A 21,301-nucleotide genomic window follows, 5' to 3' on the forward strand; every position below is an offset into this window, starting at 1 on the left:
AGACAGTAGCACCAGTCGAACAGGGCTGTACTCCTGAGGTGGATGGCAAGCTGGTGACAGGGAGAGCTGGAGCTCCCATTTCACCAGCCCTCAGGACTTGATCCTGAACAGCTCCCTTTGCTGAACATTTTCAGTGCTTTCATTTACACAGAGAATAAGCCAGCATACTCTCTTAATACCTCAACCTTCAACTGTCTACACCACACTATAAGCACGTAAGATATCACACCATCTATTCCCACTCCCTTTAGCAATGGCTGCTGCGTTATTTTTAGCAAACGAGGTGGTATCTCGGATTGCTACCACCAGCAGGGCAAGACTGGTGGCACAGGGTACTGCTGGCCGCCATCAAGTGACTATGCCGGCAGCAACTGTTGCAAATTCCATTCATGCTCGTCAGCGGAGAGGAGCAAGTGCAGCCTTATTCTTCACCAAAATCCGTGACCTCAGCACCAATCTGACTTCAGTTCATTTTTTCCTACAGTCCATATCCCCTCTGACCCTGTTCCTCACAACCACAAATCTCTCTCTCTGCCAAAATATCCCAGTATTGTTTTCTTGGTTACCATCTCCTCACAAACTTTTGTAACAAGGGTGGCACTTGTTATATCAAATATGAATATACAGTTGACACTTTTAAACTTTACCTCAACTAATTTTGATTGCTTACTGTATAAACTAAATTATCTAAATATTACCAAATATATCTGTTTAGTCTGTCACTCCTACAATGCTTCAGAACCCAGTGTATTTGACTCCTTATCCACACAGTTGAGTAACCTTAACCTTGCCCTTAGCACTGAAATTACCATTTTGGGTGATTTTTACGTACATAATGTTGAATGGTTATTGCTCTTTGCCAGGACTGACGATGCTGGTCTAGAGTGCGAGCTGTTTGCAGAATCATTTAATCTCATGCAGTTGGTAAAGCTGTCAACCAGAATACCAGATAATCCTGACCATAATGCCCATCTCTTGGATCTATTTCTGACAGATAATCCAGATCAGTACAGGACAGAAGTACTGTCACCACTTGGATCCTCTGACCACAGTCTCATCAAAGCCCCAAAGCTGCCCATTCTGAACATGTCATGGTGACTCGATGGCACTTTGATAGGGCAAGCTGGGATGGATTTGGAAATTATCTTGCTGACATTCCATGGCAGTCTTTCTTCTCTAGTCATGTCAGTTCTACCCAGTCCCACATTAATGGCAGTACTAGCTGGTATGGATTTATTCATACCTTGTCAACAGTTCACCAAAAGATTGAACTCTCCAAAATGGTTTGATAGCTACTATACCAGAGCAACAGGCCAAAAGTCATTAGTATTATCTCTTATTTAAAAAAAAAAAAAAAAACATCTGAATCATTGTCAATTTAAAATTGCTAGAAACCATGCAAAATCTGTAATAAATCTCTAAATCAAACTTTCTTCAAAATTAAGCATCAAAACTATTTGACAGCCCTAACGACAATAGAATTTCTGGTCAACTCTCAGTTCTAAAATAATAACTTTAACAAGTCATCATCCATTCCCCCACTAAATTCTTCAGATGGCAACGTTACAAATAACCTGTGTGGGAGAGCGAATACTTTTGCCAGTACGTTTGCCAGAAACTCTACCATAGAGGAAGTCAGCCAGAACGTCTCAGTACTATAACTTCACTTTCCCAAAACTGTTCCACTTAAAATACAGACAAGATCACTAGATATGTAAAATCCATCCTAGACAATTTACCAACCAAAATGCTCTAGGCCCAGATGGAATTCCTCCAATTGTTTTGAAAAAGTATTCCCCAGAACATGCCTCTGTTCTAGCTAAATTATTCAGTCTACGAATATGTATTTCTTCATTCCCTAATTATTGGAAAGAAGCCAATATCCACCGAATTCCAAAGAAAAGAAGTTCCTCTGACCCCTCTGATTACAGACCAATAGCTGTCACATTTTCTTTTGGTAAAGTATTTGAAATTTTAAGTAAAAAGCACATAGTTAAACATCTTGAAGCCAACAACTTAACTAGTGAAAGACAATATGATTTTTGCCACGAAAGTTCCACCGTTGACATACTGTACTGAATCTCATGTGTCATACCATCCATCAATCAATTGACCAACATGGAGAAACTCATGCAGTAACTCTTGATATTTCTAAAGCTTTCAACAGAGTGTGTCACCATTCCCTGCTGTCCAAACTCCCTTGCTATGGACTAACATATTTTGTTCGTCTGCTTTCCTCATATCTCAGCGACAGAAAAATAAGAGTAAAAGTACATGATTTATATTCCAGTTTCCACTCAAATAATGCTGGCATGCCACAGGGATATGTTCTGGCGCTAATCCTGTTCCTGGTTCATATTAATGACCTCTTTCTTGTCTCCCACAACCCCATCCATTCATATGCAGATGACTCAACACTTCATAGTTCATTCACACTCGAACACCCATTTACAAAGTCTTATATCTCTAGCTCTCAACTCAGTACAGCCATCTCTATAAATAGAGATGTATCTAAGATCAATGAAAACAACCTTGCCTCATTTAATTCTAGCAAAACCAAATATATACAATTTACTAATAAACAGATATTGCCAGGCTCGTAAATTCAGTGCCACTAATATTCCCATCTCCAAAAGTATTGAAATTCTCAGTGTCTCACTTAACAGTGCCCTCAGCTGGACCTCTTATGTCAGATCACTTGCTAAAACTGCCTCAATGAAACTTGGATTATTGTATAGAGTCCGTAACGTCTTCTCTGACGAGCAGTTAGCTATAATTTATCAGAGTCATGTGCACTCTCAGCTACAATATTGCTCACCCTTGTGGAATGGATGTGGAGAGGTTACATTAAAACAACCAGACAAAATTCAGAACAAAGCTGTTGGAATTACTAATGACCCTGCTACCTCCCCTACAAGTAAGAAGGAATGTTGCCTCCCTTGCATTATTTTACAGATATTTTTTATGGCAAATGCTCAGGGGAAGTTGTGTTCCTTGTGCCACCTCTCCATGTCTTCCCTCGTGCTACATGGGCATCTGGTAGTGCTCATGACTGGAATGTCACACATTCATAATGCAGAACTTCTGGCTTTCAGAATTCTTTTATTTCCCGAACTGCATCTCCCTGGAACTCGCTTCCCCGGAGTTTGTTTCCCACCAAACTTCAAGCTACAGCTGTTCAAGTCCAACTGTTACAGATATTTTATGAATGGAGGATGCCAGTAATCTGGTGTAAGGATTATTTTCTTTATTATTCATTTGTTTTTCCTTCCCCTCTTTTGTAATTAAAATAAAAGATTAGGGCTATTGTACAAGATCTAGACTGCAAATAGGACAAATTTCATTACATTATATAGGTCCTTGGTTTTAGATACAAAATCTTGAAATGTGGCATGTCACCACCCTACTCTTTCTGAATTCATCATCATCATACAATGCTGCTACGCTGGGATACTGAAGGCAAGGTCTCGTATGATCCTTGCTGTGTGCAGTGGATTCTTTGTTATATGCTGAGATCAGGTTTTGCAGTCACTGTTAGAGCATGAGAGCCTTTTACTGGAAGGTGTTAAAGAGCAAATTGACCATTATACACATTTAATCCGCCCCGTCCTGGAGACTTGAAGTCACGTCCTCACTTGATGTGCACTCATATCCCGGAGACGTAAATTAATGTGGCAACATTGCAAGGTCCCTAATTTGCACAATTTTCAATTTTCGCAAGTGATTTCGCAAGTGATTTTTGGCACGTATACACGGGCTTGGCCAATAAAGACATTCAGGGCCAGAGTGATTCCCCAATCGATGACAATGTGGAGGACAAAGTTTACATAGCATTAGAGGAAGAAACAGTCAGAAATGATGATCAGGTAATGTGGGAAAAAAAGGTCATGAATGGTGATGAGTTAGTGAGTGAAACAATGCTTATAATGCCTATATTACCGTTTGAAAACCAATATACTTTTGTACTACATATATATTCGTACCAAGTAAATAAATAAATACTGTTTATGAGTGGATAAAATAGTTACCCTCCCATAGAACTCGTTTTCTTTGGTGCCAGCCTGTTAGAAAACCCAGTCAGGTAAGGAGGTACTCGTACCTGCAAGTATTTTAAACCTCAGGTGAGTGATTTCTCTATGAATTTTCGATGTTTCTCTCCAAAAGCGAATGTTTGAGCCTAAAAAAAAAACAGATCCAAAAATATCGGGACTGGGGAGTACCACTGCCCAGAAAACGTCGGGATGGGGCGGGTTAACATGCACTTCTTGTCATTTTTTCCTTCATTCCTACCTACACACCTTCCTATTTATTGTACAGTTGAGCAAGTAGAAAGTGCGAAAAAAATATTTGGGTAATGGAGACATCTGGCAGTTCCCTGTAGTAAGCCCACATATCTTTGTGAATGAATCACTCAGATCCTTAGCCTGTGTCAGGTGGAACGTGATTGGCTGAATTTTTGAGTGGTGGTGAAGCAGATATTCTCATCATATTATATGTAAAGAAAATTTAATAGCAAATAAGTGGTAGGAAACAATTTTTTGAGAAAACTACAGTACTTCATGAACGAAAGTGATTATAAGAGAGTAATGACTTAGCAATCTGTAAACCTATCTGGCAACATTGCACAGAGGAGCAACACGTCAGCTGGTAGTTTCATTTATCCATGATCTTTCAAGCTGCTGAAACGAAGTCTGGCGACTCAGACTAATAGATGTTGACCACTAATAAAGAGAACCGGCAATGCTTTCTTTAACGAATCTAATACTGCTATTATATTTCATCAATTTCTAGGGTTATTACACTTTATGACACATGATGTCTAATTAAATGCATAGGGAGTGAATTAATACTAATTTATATTTTGCCTTTTTACCTTTATATAGCTTCAAAATACTGTATAATATATTGACATTGGAAGACAGAAGACTGCGCTGGTTCAGAAGGACCTTGTAATGCAAAGGAGGAGATAGAAAGGAAAGAGTAAAGGAAATGTTCCCCCGAGCAAGACCTTATTAGATCATATAGCCCTGCTAGGTGACAGGAGGGTGCTACCCTTCCCGGCATGGCAGCTACCAGGCGTGGCTCAAACTCACCATCCCCCAGGTCCCCAGTCCGACGCTCTACCACTGAGCCATCCTGCCCCAATAGAGATAGAGAAGAGACAGCAAGAACGAAGGTAAAAGAAGGAATGGAGGGACAGCTGAGAAGCTGAAATGGATTGAGTAGGAACCGAAGGGGCGTCAAAACCCTTTAACTATTGCCTGTATTTCTGCAGGCAGTATCCCCCTACAGGGGTCATCTCAGTATAAATACATTGCATTGGAAATGCAAAAGTATAGTCAGATAATTAGTAACATTCATATACAGCATTATGAGATGGTTACCTTAAAATTTTTCCTAGCAGCTCCACTTAATTACTTTCATGTCCTTAAGGTGCATACAACATCGTTTTGTAACATCAAACAGGGACTAGGTAACGTACAGAAATGAAGTGAGAATAAATCTTATTTAGGAAAAAACTAGCTTCTAATGACTTCCCAACATCACTGCACAAAATTTTTCCCGGGACATGCAGTTGCAAAGTACATGTCTTTATGTAGAATTTCACGAGCTTTCTAATGAGCCCCATGGCGATTTGATATGCCCAACAGATTTCGAGTAAATTGAAAAAAAAAAATCACCTAAAAAAGTCTCATTTGTTTATCATATAGTATCTTATTATTGACACTGTAACAAACATATATGTAAATTATTTCTAGTTTTGTAGCCCAAAGGTTAAGGAAGCCCAAGATATAAAAGACATTGTTATAACCCTTATTGTTATTGAGAAAATGAATTTTGAAAAAAACAGGATGGGTTGTGCGTGGTAACAGCACGTAAGCTCGTGCCCATATGTTTGTGTTTCAGAAATTTTCCCCAAATAATAATTTGACATATAGGTTATTTGGCATTACAAAAGTATGCTAAAATCAGCTTGCACATGCTTTCTTTGGATTTTTGATGCAACCCATACTTTTTTAGTAAAATGCCTGAAAGAAAAACAATGAAATGCACCAATGTTCCCTATGAGAATATCTAGTAAACACACACATTTTATACCTTATAATACATAGTATAAAAACGAAACAAGTAATCTGGTTACTTACTGGTATATCCTCTAGCAGTGTTGTAATGCTTCTGGAATGTAGAGATGGAGTGGCAGCGAGGAGGAATGGTATGATCACAGCTTATGTGTGTGTGATTATGTGTGTGTGTGTGTGTGTGTGTGTGTGTGTGTGTGTGTGTATTTGAGGTGGCAATAAGAAGCAGCTTTCTCCGCTATGATGTTGATAGTGGTATCAGTGGTGGTACCAGTGGAGTGGTGGTGATAATGAAGATGGCCTTGACTGCGGAGGGCAGAGGGAAGTTTATCACATCGCCTCACTCTCTCTCTCCTCCTCATCCCAGTCACTCTCAAAAACACTCCCCCAGATTCTTTGTCTATGTCCTCCTCACTTTTGATTTTATTAAAGAGATATTTCAGGCACTCCTCCTCAGATAACCCTTTCCTTGCCATCGTGGCTACTTTCAGTATTGAAAGGGAACTGTCACAAGCGGTTATAGATTTGAAATTTGGATTTCTCTGAAAATATACGAAAAACACTTATACACCTTCTTCACAGACGCACTGCACAATAAAATGCTATCGATATAATATACGTAAGGTACGGATGGGTAACACAATAGAAAACGAGGAATAAAATGGCCGATTGCACTCTAGCACACCCTCCTCGCCTGACTGCCGAGAGGAGATTGAGCTAATAAGAGGCCGCTTGTCCTTGTGACAGGCTTTTGAGTGCTGCCATATATTTCCCTCAAACCTGGCCACCCTAACCTATGACTCATCAAAATTTGATGCACTTTCAGCCACAGGAAAATTTTCTATGATCAGTTATAGGGAAACTGTGTAATAGTGCGTTATCGGTTACTCTTCAGACTGCAAGGACTTTGACTCGTATTGCGTCATCTTGCACGAGGAGGTTAAGGTTGTTAAGCCCTCCACACTATCGGGCAGTGGCTGGCAGACTGTGCTCAATGAGAGCACACTCTGTCTGGCATGACTGTGATGTCAACACTGCTGAATAACAGGTCAAGTAGTAAAGTCGGCCAGTTGTCTGTAGGTGGTCAGCAGTGCTTGAGTGTCATATCACCATGTGGAACACAGTGGAAAAGAAAAAGCAATAGCTTAGAATAGTACATTAATTGTTGCAATTGTAAAATATTAAATAAAGGAGAGAGTGCAGAAAAACAATCTGGTTAAAGAGCCAACTTTTGGGGGATGGCAGGGTTGTCGGCCCATGCCCATTGACAAACCACCAGGAAGTGTCCGGTGATTTCACGCAACTACGGTCACTGGCTGTCCGCTGGTTTGCCCATCAAAGTTGCCACAAAGTGTTCGATAACAGGCTTACCACTCATGCCTGCGGACAGGGCTTTAACATCATGTGCTTTGTTTGGTATGTTGCATAATTTATATGTGTATCACCTTCAGACATTCACTGTCAATTGCCAGGATGTTTACCATGTGCAACATAGCTGTGAGATGAGCAAGGCACTGATTCCAACACGTATCTCACAACAGTTTTACCTCCTTTTATCTATTCCAAGAAAAATCATAGCAATCATTGAATGGGACATGTTTAACCCCTACACCGCGGGCTTGTTTACCAATGACTTGCGTGTGCCGCGGGGTTATTTGGGCTCCGACAGACTCTCAAAAAATATTTGCCAAAAATCAGTTATTAGTCCTAGAATAATAAAATTACATATGCTTATGAAACATACCTTCAGCTTTCTCCTGGAATGATTGTTGAGCCTTCGTCGTTACCGTAGGACTTGTGTAGACCTCTGAAGTAGGGTAACGAAGTCTCCACTTTACACTTCCCGACAACCCGTAATATGATTACCACAGCCAGATACAAACACTATAAACACTATTCTACAATTTTCAAGTAGTTTGGGATCCATACTCAAAAAAAAGAAAAACATTGTGAAAGCAATGGAAATTACGAGCGCGTCTGATCGTTGCACTGGCACTAGTTCGCTCTTGGTAGTCTGTCATTTATTATTCATAAAACCCCTCACACTTTATATTTCTATTACTATATAACACTTATATATATCTACAGTCTTTATCCATAAGTTTCCTTCAGTAGTATTAGTTTATTGTCACTGTAGGGATTCAATTTCTTTCAGTAAAATACGTAGCATTCACTTTCTCGTCCTGTATACTGGCATTGAGAGTGAATGTCACTTTCATCTTCACTCTCATAACTCATAGCATTCAGACATGCTAGAGTGAAACTTTCACTTTCATTACTCCTAGGGTATATACTCGTATTCTTATAATACTACTCATTTACATTTCTATTTACGTTCTCTATTTTATTTACGTTATTTACATTTCTATTTTATTTACACTGTGTTGTGCACTGTCACTTGAAATAACTTATAAAACTATTTTCCATTGTTCACATATATTTACATTCATTACTTTCACTTGCTGTTTACACCTTATTTACACATTATTTACAAAATTCCACTTGCACTGTTTTACTCAATAGAAAGATCGTAGTCACTCTTTTATCAATTGTCAGCCCTTTACCTCTTTCCACACGAGGTTTAGTAGGGGGTAAAGGTCACAGAGCCATTTACATGGGGGTGAAAAAAGGCCTTGAAGTCAGCAAGATGAAACATACGTCCTCTCACTTCGGAAGATGAGAGTACACAGATAACGCAGGGCCAGCCAGCCTAGAGGCCTTTTTAGGGGTTATTCAGAGTTACCAATATTACTTCTTGAAACAGCTAAGTCTAGCACTGATATGATTGGCAGGAAATCTAGACAATACATTATAAATTTGGTAGTTCCAGGTGAATGTAAATATCACTTAGGCTTCTCCCTTCCCTCCTTACATGTATATTTATTACGAAAATAGATTAGAGGCCTACTTAGGAGATATATAATCAGAGCTACCAATGTTAAATCTTGAAACAGCTTTGTCTAGCACTGATATGATTGGCAGGAAATCTAGACAATACATTATAAATTAGGTAGTTCCAGGTGAATGTAAATATCACTTAGGCTTCTCCCTTCCCTCCTTACATGTATATTTATTACGAAAATAGATTATACGGCATATTTCAAGGGGAAAAAAACAGCGAAAATTAGCGAACGAGTGCACGTGAGGTGTTGTCAGGTGATAATTAGCCAATTCCAGGTGTATGGCACTCTTACTTACCTTATTTCTTTCTTGTATATATTATTTGGTATAAGAATACGACATAGGGCTTATTTCAATGGATGAAATCAGTGAAAAATTCCAGGGAAGATTTACTTAGCGTAGCATGGCCGGGCAGGCGAGAGGATAGGGTAATGGAGGGGGGGTAGGGAGGGGAGTCAAGAACGGGGAGAAATGGCTAAATTGTCAACAATGGATGGGAGTACAGATGAGATTAGGAGTGCTGACTAGTGTTGGACATTGTCAGTACTGATAGATGATACAAGCCCCCACTTGGAAGCCCGGGTGAATTCAAAATAACACAGAATCACAAAAGCGATGCCCCGCGGTATGATCCCTTGCTCCCAAGCGTCACGAAAGTGACGCCCCGCGGTTAAGGGGTTAATAATGTGGAGAAAATGAACACAGGGATGGCATGATAATAAATTATGAGGGTTTGTTTTTGGCTAATATATATTTGCCACTAATGTTGATAATGTTTCGACTATGATACATCTCATCATTAGTAGGCATAGAACAGAATCATAATAATTTACAACAAGTATATTTCCTCTGACAAATATTCATTTACATTTAAAGCAACGTTCTCTCAAAAACAATACGTGTGATCTATATACGACAAACAGATAATAGTCCTGTTTTATTCAGCTCTTCAACTGTCCCTCCTTTCCTTCTTTTTCCCTCGTGCTTGCTGTCCCTCCTCCCTGTCTCCTCCTTTGCACTACAAGGTCCTTCTGACCCAGCGCAGTCTTCTCTTTTTCCTATATCAGTATATTATACAGTATATAGAAGAAATATAAAAGGTAATAAGGTAACAAATAATTTAATATTAATTTATTTCCTACTCATTTTAATAGACATCAATTGTGTTATAGAGCATAATAACCCTAGAAATTGATGAAATATAATATCAGTATTAAATTCGTTAAAGAAAACATTGCCGGTTCTCTTCATTAGTGGTCAACATCTATTTGTCTGAGTTGCTAGACTTAGTTTCACCAGCTTGAAAGATCATGAATAAACGAAACTACCAGCTGATGTTCTGCTTTTCTGTGCAGTGATGCCAGTTAGGTTTTACAGATTGCTAATGCTCATTATTATACTCCACTTTCGTTCATTAAATACTGTAATATTCTCTAAAAATTGTTTCCTACCACTTATTAGCTATTAACTTCCATTTACGCTTTACATGAAGAGAATATTTACTTCACCACTTCTCAAAAGTTCAGCCAATCACGTTCCACCGAACACAGGCACTAGGTTCTGAGTGATTCATTCATAAAAATACGAGGGATTGCCACAGGGCACTGCCAGATGTCTCCATATACCCCCTTTTTTTTCACACTTTCTACTTGCCCAGCTGTACCTTCTGCCTCCCCATCTGTCAAACCTCATGATCTACCTCCCTGCCTGCCTACACCCTCTTTCCTTTTTGCCTCAATGCTTACCAAATCACATAACTACATGCCTCCATTCCTACTGTACGTGCCTATCTATTACTTCTTACTGTACCTACTTACTTCCCTACCTTTCTCACTCCTTCCATCCCTACCTATCTATCGCTCTGCCTACCTACTTTCCTCTTCTCCCCTACTTATCTGCCTTCCTACCTACCTGTACCTTCCTTCCTAACTACGTCCCTGTCTATCTACCTACCTTTTGCCTACCTACCTATTTCCTACCTACCAACCTACCTACCTATTTACCTTTTTCTCTTCCACTTAGCTGCATGCCTACTTACCTATAAACATTCCTGTCTACCTCCTTCCTTTACTACGTACCTTCCTACTTCCCTGTCTTCCTAGCAGTCTACCTACCTATCCAACTACCTACATAATTACCTCCCTGCTTACATACCTCCCTTCTTAGTTCCACCACTTAATGAAGTATGAAAATATGCGCGCATTTGTTTATTTATTCATTTACTTTTGCACTTTGCCTAGTTTCAGCAGGTTGTATAAAAATTTGGATAGAGACAAACTTCTGCATGGTGAACGCCCTTTCCAATGAAAATAATTTTATGCATATACACCTGAACATAAAGAAGTTTCCTCTATGCCCTGGTCCATTGGGGGTTACTGCGACGCTGGAAGTGATTTGTGAATGTTGACCACTACGACGAGACATGCTGTCATATTGAGAGGACTGATTTGACAAGTTAATCATAAAAATTTTTCCATATGTGTGGCCTTTGGAGAACAAGTGAACGAACGAATGGGAAGACGAACTGAGGGAAAAGTCTGATGAGTGGTGATGAGTTCTGCAAAAGCATGTTAGACATGATTATGGCTGCAACACCCTGGTGAGGGAGGGCAGAATGGAAAGTGCACATGAAGGAGGGTTCATCTCTACATCGCTTCAGGGCTTGATCAGAAAGGATAAAATTTATTAATTCATACGACTGTAAGGATGTGTTTCATTCTAAATATATTATTTTACAATTAAAATACCAGTGAATTTGAAATCCAAGAAGTATAAGTGGCTGAGTGTGAGTTGTGTAATTAAGAAACTTCTGTTTTACTATTAAACCTTGAAGGGCTCCCTATTTGTTACACTCTGGTTAAGGTGAGGCGGTTATACCTGCCAAAGAGAAATTGCTCGATGTTTAGGGATCAGATCAGTGGTAAGTAGGTAGGCATCCTCCTATCACAATTTCTCACATAATTTTGTTGAACATGCCCTCTTTCAGGTTATGTGTAATATGTCTTCAGTCAGAGTCTTTAGATTTTCTACAATGATTCATGGCTTCCTTAAGGTCCTGACAAAGTCAGAAAATGTGTGATAATTGTGCAAATGTCTCAAAAACAAATTACATGAAACATTCATACCTCTGGGCAGAGCATCGACCCATGCAATAGAGAAGTGGCCCGCTGAGCAGAAGTCCCACTGCCAAGGCGAACCATGTGTACTGTGTGAAGGGCCACAAGACAGCCTGCCAGCGTGGCTCTGGTGGGGGCACCCTCAGCATGATACAGTTCACCTATAAGCATCAACGTACACAATATATATATATATATATATATATATATACATTATCATATCACTATGTAGTTTTATCAGAGATAAGAGTTGTGGATAGGAAGCAGGAGTATCCTCTAATTCTGAAGAATATCCAACTTAAACCCACATCATCTCACGGGATTTATTTTAGGAAGTTCATATTACATTTCTTGTAAAATCTGCTTCCAAAAGATTGGGTGTGCCAAGCCAACTCAGTGCCCTCTTTGCCTCTGCACAGTTGTTGACTTTATACAATGGTTTTATTCTCCCCTGTGTTGAGTACAACTATCATGTGTGGGAAGGCTTTCCTAATACGGATCTTTCAAGCTCTTCTCAACAAGGTGGAGTCAAAAGCTTTTTGTCTTATCGTCTCTTCACCTCTTACTGGTTCCTTTCAACTTTTATCTCTTCGCCGTACTGTTGCATCTTTATCTTTTTTCTTTTTATCGCTCTTTCAATGGTCACTGCTCCTTTGAACTGTCTGCTTGCATCCCTGCACCACTACGGCAGGCATGTAGAAACCGTCTAGCAACAAACTTTCATTCCTTTTCTATACAGTTCTTTAATGCAAGAATTAACCGTTACTTATAGTCCTTGCAGCAAGACAGTCTTCTCTGGAGCTGTCTTCCTCTGTCTATTTCGTACTGCCTATATCCTTCAGTCTTTCAAACGCATTTTGTCCAGACATGAAGATCTTGAATTTAGGTCTCTGCTATCATGTTTCTGTTTTTTCTTGGAAGGAACAGTCTTGCGGGCTTCTGACCTTTGGTTTCTATTTCCTTGAATTAAAAAAACTAAAACTAAGGAAGGTGAAGTACCCTGCGTAGAAACTGGAGGAAGATCTCAATGATATAACGACAGAGAACTTAGGTAAGCACAGTGTAAGTTAGCATAATGGAGATATATGGAGAATGTTAAAGGAGGTGTGTGTGTGTGTGTGTGTGTGTGTGTGTGTGTGTGTGTGTGTGTGTGTGTGTGTGTGTGCAATGGCAAGATGGTGGATTTACAGGGACACCTTGGTGGAGTGAAGATATGAAAGTAGGGGTGGATGTAAGGAAAGAGGCATAATTAGAAGGAATGGCTAGAGAAGTGCAGGTAATAAAGTTGCAGACAGACAGAAAAGAAAGGGGAATGTAAAATGGCTGAAAGCGTAAAGAAAATCTTAGCCGGGATTTGAATCTAGGTCCATTAGGACTGCAGGTCACCTCTCTACCAATTCAGCCATCGCCTTACAAGGCTGTCGTCAAATTTCGCCCATAAAATTGTCAAAACTAGACTAAAACACGATGAACGAAAGAGGTTGTCTGATGAAAAATTGCTGGTAAATTGAATTAGCAGCAGTGGCAGATAGTTTGTGTTGCTCTAAATAAAAAAATGTGATTGGGAGCACAACAGACTTTCAACCGAGGGGGACATGGAAGGCCCTAATGATCGCTGAGCGTGGAAGTGGAAGAGCTAACTTGTCACAGTGCATATTAATTTGTTGCTCAAACACTCTCATGCAAGTGGTTTCCTCCTGAGTTGGCTATGGAATGCCAGTTTTACCTTTCTCTTTCATTTTCATTAAATTCAACTTGCCCTTCATATGTATGGAACAGCTGTTTGTACGATTTTTTTCGTTTTTTTTTTTTTTTCCTTGACAAGCCTTGAAATAAATATCTCGCCTAGGTTGCTGTAAGTGTTTTTAGACTGTTAGACTTTCTGAGTGCTCGCGCGCTCAGGCCGTCCACATGTGGATGTCTTTATCTGGTATAATAGACAAATGGATTGTAAAGTATTAGGTGGTGAATGATCAGAAAATAATATTCTTTAAAACGAAAGGGGGGAAGTTAGAGGTTAGCTCAGGTGACTGAAGGGAATGGATGGTAGTGTTTCTGGAAACAGATGACCCACTAGAGTGACTCCAACATTCCAACCAGTTGCTGAATTTAGCAAGAGAACGAGATGTTGAAGAGCTTTGTGAAATGTATAAAATGATTGTCGATTAGGAGTGCGTAAGACCCGTGTGTTGTTACTGCCAACCTAGCAAGGCGATAAAGTAATCGCCTGTTACTGTGTCTATGTCTGTGTGTCCGTGTGTGTGTCTACCTGTTAACAAGATCTCAAAATCAAGATGGCAGACTTATTACCTAAACATTACTATATTATATAGCTGTGGACTGTTTTAAGATTGTATGGACTTGATGGTAGGTTACTAAAAGGGGTGAAAAGTTTTTATGTAAATAGTAGAGCGTGTGTAAGAGTGGGAAATGCTGTGAGTGATTGGTTTCCCGTGAGAGTGGGGCTGCGACAGGGATGTGTGATGTCGCCTTGGTTGTTTAATATTTACATGGATGGTGTTGTAAGGGAGGTGAATGCAAGAGTTTTAGGTGGTCTGAGTCTGGTAAATGTTGATGGAGGAGAGTGGAATCTGAAGCAGCTGCTGTTTGCAGATGAAACTGCACTGGTGACTGATTCAGAGGAGAGATTGAGACAGTTGGTAGAGGAGTTTGGAAGGGTGTGTGAAAGGAGGAAATTGAAAGTAAATGAGAATAAGAGTAAAGTGATGAAGTGTACGAGGTTGATAGATGGTAGGGGGATGAATATAGTTTTGAATGGTGAGTTGCTTGAGGAGGTAGATTGTTTTAAATATCTAGGGTCACATGTTGCTGTGGATGGAAGAATTGATGCAGAAGTGAAGTTTAGAATAAATGAAGTAGGAAAGGTGCTGGGAGGAATGAAAAAAGTGTTTAAATGTCGTTCGCTTAGAATGGATGTAAAGAGAAGGCTGTATGAGGGTGTTGTGGTACCGACTGCATTATATGGGTCTGAAACATGGAATATGGGTGTAGCAGAGAGGAAAAGTTTGAATGTAATGGAGATGAGATGTCTGAGGAGTATGTGTGGAGTGACGCGTATGGATCGAGTGCGAAATGATGAAGTGCGAAGGAGAACTGGAGTTGTTCGGGAGATGGCTGGTAGAGTTGAGCAGAGGGTGTTGCAATGGTTTGGGCATATGGAGAGAATGGATAATGAGCGACTGGTGAAAAAGATAACTAGATCTGATGTAAGAGGTGTAAGGCCGAGAGGAAGACCACGAATAGGATGGATGGACAGTGTGAAGAGAGCGCTGGATGCGAGAGGGATGTCTGTTGAGCAAGGAAGAGTGGCTGTGCGTGACAGAAATAAATGGAGAGAAATTGTGAATGAATAAGTGATGACAATCCTGAGGGGATATTCTCCCGCATTTGGTCTGATCAGCTAGTCAGGTCAGGTGCGGGTAAGGGGATGGGTCTGTTATGATGTGGCAGGGGTAAACCAGTTCTGCTGTCGGGCCCTGCTGCGGATGTCACTGATTGCATTGCGCAGTTGACCCTTGTGTGGTGTGATGCAGTGAGGATCTGTCCGTTCTCCCCTTTGGAGCTAAGATGCGAATGAATGTGTTTGAATGGATGAGTAAATGGAGAGTGAGTCGTCCTGTCTCGGCAACCTCCCTTTCCTTGGGGGAAGCAGCCTAGGTATATAGATAGATAGATAGACAGATAATTTTATCAGTCCCTCTACGCTTCTTCAAAATCCAGCGTATTTGACAACATATCCACTTAGTTGACCAGCCATAACCTCATCCTTACCACTGAAGTTACCATTTAGGTTGATTTCAACGTCTATAATGTAGAATGGTTATTGCATGCTGCCAGGACTTATGATACTGGTCTAGAATGTGAGCTGTTTGCGGAGTCGTTTAATCCCATGCAGCTGGTAAAACAACCAACAGGAACACCAGATAATCCTGACCATAGCACCTATTTCTTGAACCTATTCCTGACAAATGACCCAGATGAATACAGGTATGAGGTACTGTCACCACTTGGGTCCTCCGACCACAGTCTCATCAAAGCCTCATTAGTCAGCTGTTGTCCCAAACCTACCCATTCTGAACCAGTCAGTGTGATCAAATGACACTTTGATAGGCCAGACTGGGATGGATTTAGACATTATTTTGTTTATATTCAATGGCAGTCTTTCTTCTCCACTGACATCATTTCCACCCAGTCCCACATTAATGACTTAATACAAACTGGTAAGGAATCGTTCAAACTCAGTCAGTTTACCAAAAGATCAGACTCCCCAAAATAGTCCGACAGAAAAGCGATCCCAAAGTCCTTTGTGTATAACTTTAACTTAAAATCAAAATCATCTGAATCTCTGTCAGTTTAAAAATGATAGAAACAATGCAAAACCAGTAATAAATCTCGCTGTGGCGGGGGGGACACAATCTGGCCGCACTATGGGGTGGTACTACTACTCTGTGGCCAGGTTGTGTTAGGAAGAATACTGCCACCGTATTCCCTGCGTGTCGTAAAAGGCGACTAAAAGGGGCGGGGTGAGGGGACTAGGGACCCCCTCCTCTGTTTTTTAGTTCCTAAAAAGAGACAGGCCAGAGAAAGGGATGGGGGATGGAGTTATCCTCGTACCCTGAAGATTGGGTCTATGAATGTGAGTGGATGTAGTACGATTGAGGCTAAAAGGGAGGAGATTGGGAGAATGTTTGTGAGAAGAAAGTTGGATGTGTTAGCTTTGAGTGAAACGAAGATGAAAGGGAAGGGTGAGTCTATTTTTGGAAGTGTGAATGGAAGATTGTCAGGTGTTGATAGAGGAAGGGCAAGAGAAGGTGTGGCCTTGTTAGTGAGTCCGGAAGTACAGCAGTGTGTGATTGAATGGAAGGAGGTGTCATCGAGATTGGTGTAGGTGAAAGCGAAATCTGAACGTGAGTTGTGGGTATCTGTGAGTGCATATGGGCCTGGTAACAAAAGGGATGCGGAAAAGAGGGAGTCTTTCTGGAATGATGAGTGTCTGTAGAGTTTTGGAGTGAATGTGAATTTGGTAATGATGGGAGATCTGAATGCTAGAGTGGGAAATGTAGCAGTTGAAGGTGTAGTTGGTATGCATGGTGTGCCTGGAAGAAATGAAAATGGGGAACGTATAATAGCGATGTGTGTTGAGCGAGAGATGGTGATTGGAGATACGCTGTTTGAGAAGAAAGATATTATAAGTATACATGGGTGAGACAGGAGGGTGGAAGGGTTGTTGATAGAGCTTTGATTGACTATGTGGTTGTGTCTAGGAATGAAATAGGAAGATTGTTGGATGTGAGAGTTCTGAGAGGAGAGGGTGGAGGTATGTCTGACCACTACCTGGTGGAGGGAAAGTTAAGAGTGGGTAAGAGATGGGTGAGAGCTAGGAGGGTTAGGTGTGGCAGGGAGGTTCTGAAAGTGAGTGAGTTGGATAAAAGAGAGAAAAAGATAGAGTATCAGGAGAAATTGAAAGATGAGTGGAACGCAGTGAAAGATCAGGAAAATGGCAGTGTGGAGGAGGAATGGCAGTTGTTTAAGAGTGCTGTTGTGGGGCATGCAGAAGTGTGTGGTGTGAGACGTGTGGGTGGTGGTGTAAGAAAAGGAAGTGAATGGTGGTGCGAGGAAGTAAGTATGGCTGTGGCTGAGAAGAGACGTGCATATGAAGTGTGGCTGCAGGGGAAGGATGAGATGTCATATGAAAGGTATAAGGAAAAGAGGAATAGGGCGAGAAGGGCTGTGTGTGATGCTAAAGTGGCAGCAGATGAGAGGTGGGGTAGGTGACTGACGGAGAATTTTCAACAGAATAAGAAAATGTTTTGGAAGGAGGTGAAAAGGGTGCGAAAGGGAGAGTCTGGGAAGGAAGAACGAGTAAAAGCAGAGGATGGAAGGATGTTAATTGAGATGGATGCAGTAAGGAAGAGATGGGCAGAGTATTTTGGAAGATTGTTAAATGTAGAGGAGGAAAGGGTGGCTGAGATTGTGGTGGATGGAAGGGTGCAAGGAATAAATGTGTTGGGAGAGTTGAATGATTCTTTGATCACGAAGGAGAAAGTGGAGAAGGCAGTAAATGAAAACATGGAAAGCTGCAGGTATGGATGGATGGGTGTGCTGTGGAATGCCTGAAGGGTGATGGAGTGACTATTGTTGACTGGTTAGTAAGATTGTTGAATGTGTACTTTGTGAAAGGTATGGTGCCAATTGACTGGGCAAGTGCTTGTGTGGTCCCCTTGTATAAAGGCAAGAGTGATAAGTATGAATGTACTAGCTTTAAGGGTATAAGTCTGTTGAGAGTTGTAGGTAAGGTTTATGGTAAAGTGTTAATTATTAGAGTTAGAGAGGGTACAGAGGGAGTGATTGGTGATCAGCAGTGTGACTTTAGGAGAGGGAGGGGATGCATGGATTAGTTGTTTGCTGTGAGACAAGTGTGTGAAAAGTATTTAGCGAAAGGCAAGAATGTGTTTTGGGCATTCATGGACTTAGAGAAAGCGTATGATAGAAATGATAGGGAGGCTTTGTGGACTGTTTTAAGATTGTATGGACTTGATGGTAGGTTACTAAAAGGGGTGAAAAATTTTTATGTAAATAGTAGAGCGTGTGTAAGAGTGGGAATGCTGTGAGTGATTGGTTTCCCGTGAGAGTGGGGCTGTGACAGGGATGTGTGATGTTGCCTTGGTTGTTTAATATTTACATGGATGGTGTTGTAAGGGATGTGAATGCAAGAGTTTTAGGTGGTCTGAGTCTCGTGAATGCTGATGGTAGAGAGTGGAATCTGAAGCAGCTGCTGTTTACAGATGATACTGCACTGGTGGTAGGGGAATGAATAGTTTTGAATGGCGAGTTGCTTGAGGAGGTAGAGTGTTTTTAAATATCTAGGGTCACATGTTGCGTGGATGGAAGAATAGATGCAGAAGTGAAGTTTAGAATAAATGAAGTAGGAAAGGTGCAGGGAGGAATGAAAAAAGTGTTTAGATGTCGTTCGTTTAGAATGGATGTAAAGAGAAGGCTGTATGAGGGTGTTGTGGTACCGACTGCGTTATATGGGGCTGAAACATGGAATATGGGTGTAGCAGAGAGGAAAAGTTTGAATGTAATGAAGATGAGGTGTCTGAGGAGTATGTATGGAGTGACGCGTATGGATCGAGTGCGAAATGATGAAGTGCGAAGGAGAACTGGAGTTGTTCGGGAGATGGTTGGTAGAGTTGAGCAAAGGGTGTTGCGATGGTTTGGGCATATGGAGAGAATGGATCAAGAGTGATTGGTGAAAAAGATAACTAGATCTGATGTGAGAGGTGTAAGGCTGAGAGGAAGACCACGAATAGGATGGATGGACAGTGTGAAGAGAGCGCTGGATGCAAGAGGGATGTCTGTTGAGCAAGGAAGAGTGGCTGTGCGTGACAGAAATAAATGGAGAGAAATTGTGAATGATTAAGTGATGACAGCCCTGAGGGGATATTCTTCCTCATTAAGCATCCAAATTATTAAAGAGTCCTATTGACAGTAGAATATTCTGGTCAAGTCTCAGATAAGTCATCACCCATTCCCCCACTGAAAACTTCAAATGGAAACACTATAAATGATCTGAGTAGAAATGTGAACATCAGTGGCAGTCCGTTTGAAAGAAATTCTACCTTTGAGAAAGTCAGTCAGAACTTACTTTTAACCTTGACCTTCCCGAAACTGTTCCAAGTTAACATATGTAAAATCAATGCTAGACACTTTACCAACCTACAGAGCTAAAGGTCCAGATGGAATTCCTCCAATCGTTTTGAAAAAAGTGTTCCCCAGAACTTTAACCTGTTACAGCAAATTTATTCAGGCTATGCATACATACTTTTCCATTCGCTAGTTCATGGAAAGAAGCCAATATCCACTCACTTCCGAAGAAAGGATAATCCTTTGGGCCCTCTGATTACAGGGCAATAGTTATCACATCTTCTCCGGGTAAAGTATTTGAAATAGTAATTACTACTGTAAGCACATCGTGTAACAACTTAATTAGTGACAGACAGAATGGGTTTCGTCACGAAAGATCCGCTGTATATATACTAAATCTCTTGACTCATACCATCCATCAGTCAACTGAGCAGCATGGAGGAACCCAAGCAATAGCCCTTGATATTCCTGAAGCTTTTGATGGAATCTGGTACCGTTACCTGCTGTCCAAACTCCCCTGCTATGGCCTGTCATCTTTTGTTCCAATAATTTTCTCATATCCCTGCGACAGAATGATAGGAGTAAAAGTAGATGATGTATAGTCTAATTTCTGCTCGATTAATGCCGGCATGCCACAAGAATCAGTCCTGGCTCCAATCCTATTCCTAATTTATCTAATGATCTCTCATCTATCACCCATAATGCCAGTCACTCATATGCAGATGACTCAACGCTTCACAGTTCCTTCACATTTAAACACCCATTCAAGAAGTTTTATATCTCTGAACTCGCATCTCAATACAGCAGTCTCCATAGACCAAGACTTATCTAAAATCACTGAATAGGGACAAAATAACATGGTCTCATTTCATGCTAGGGAAAAGAAATATATAAATTAAGTAACAGACAGACATTGCCTGATTCCTATTTTACCCTCAATGCTACTAATATTCCTGTCTCAAAAATTATTGAAATTCTCGGTGTTTCACTTAACAATACCCCCAGTTGGACCACTCATGTTAGAGCACTTGCTAAAGCCGTTTCAAGGAGACTTGGGTTATTTTACACAATCCCAAAATTCTCCACCGGCGAGCAGTTAGCTATTATTAATAAGAGTCATGTTCACTCTCAGGTGGAATATTGCTCACCCTTGTGTAGTGGATGTGGAGAGGTTGAACTAAAACAATGGGACAAAATTTAGAACATAGCTGTAAGAATTATTAACAGCCTTGCAATTAAAAATTAACTACCTCTCCTTCAACTAAGAAGAAATGTTGCCTCCCTTGCATTATTTTACAGATGCTTTATATGGCAAATGCACAGACAAAGTTGCATCCATTGTGCCACCGCCCATGACTTCCCCCGTGCTACACGGGCCTCTGGTAGAGCTCATGACTGGACTGTCGCACTGCCTTATTGTACAACTTCAGCCTATCAGAATTCTTTTTTTCACCAAACTGCATCTCTCTGAAAGTCGCTTCCCCAGAACAGTCTTCCCTCATTCAGCTTAAAGCAGTTCAAGTCCAACTGTTATTT

At 40.7% G+C, this 21,301-nt stretch overlaps 1 protein-coding gene across 1 annotated transcript in view; it reads right to left on the reverse strand.

The window, feature by feature from the left end:
* The window catches only part of LOC145396985 (ionotropic receptor 93a-like), a 247,572-nt gene that overhangs the window by 219,395 nt on the left and 6,876 nt on the right, over window positions 1-21,301 (reverse strand). The window contains exon 3 of the mRNA XM_080270213.1: window positions 12,107-12,258. Within this exon, the coding sequence (XP_080126339.1) occupies window positions 12,107-12,258 (152 nt within the window). The remainder of the gene's footprint in view (window positions 1-12,106; window positions 12,259-21,301) is intronic.

Source organism: Coenobita brevimanus, chromosome 40 (genome assembly GCF_032717465.1).
Source record: "Coenobita brevimanus isolate Jiangsu-jjx chromosome 40, ASM3271746v2, whole genome shotgun sequence".
Classification (NCBI taxonomy): Eukaryota; Metazoa; Arthropoda; class Malacostraca; order Decapoda; family Coenobitidae; genus Coenobita; species Coenobita brevimanus.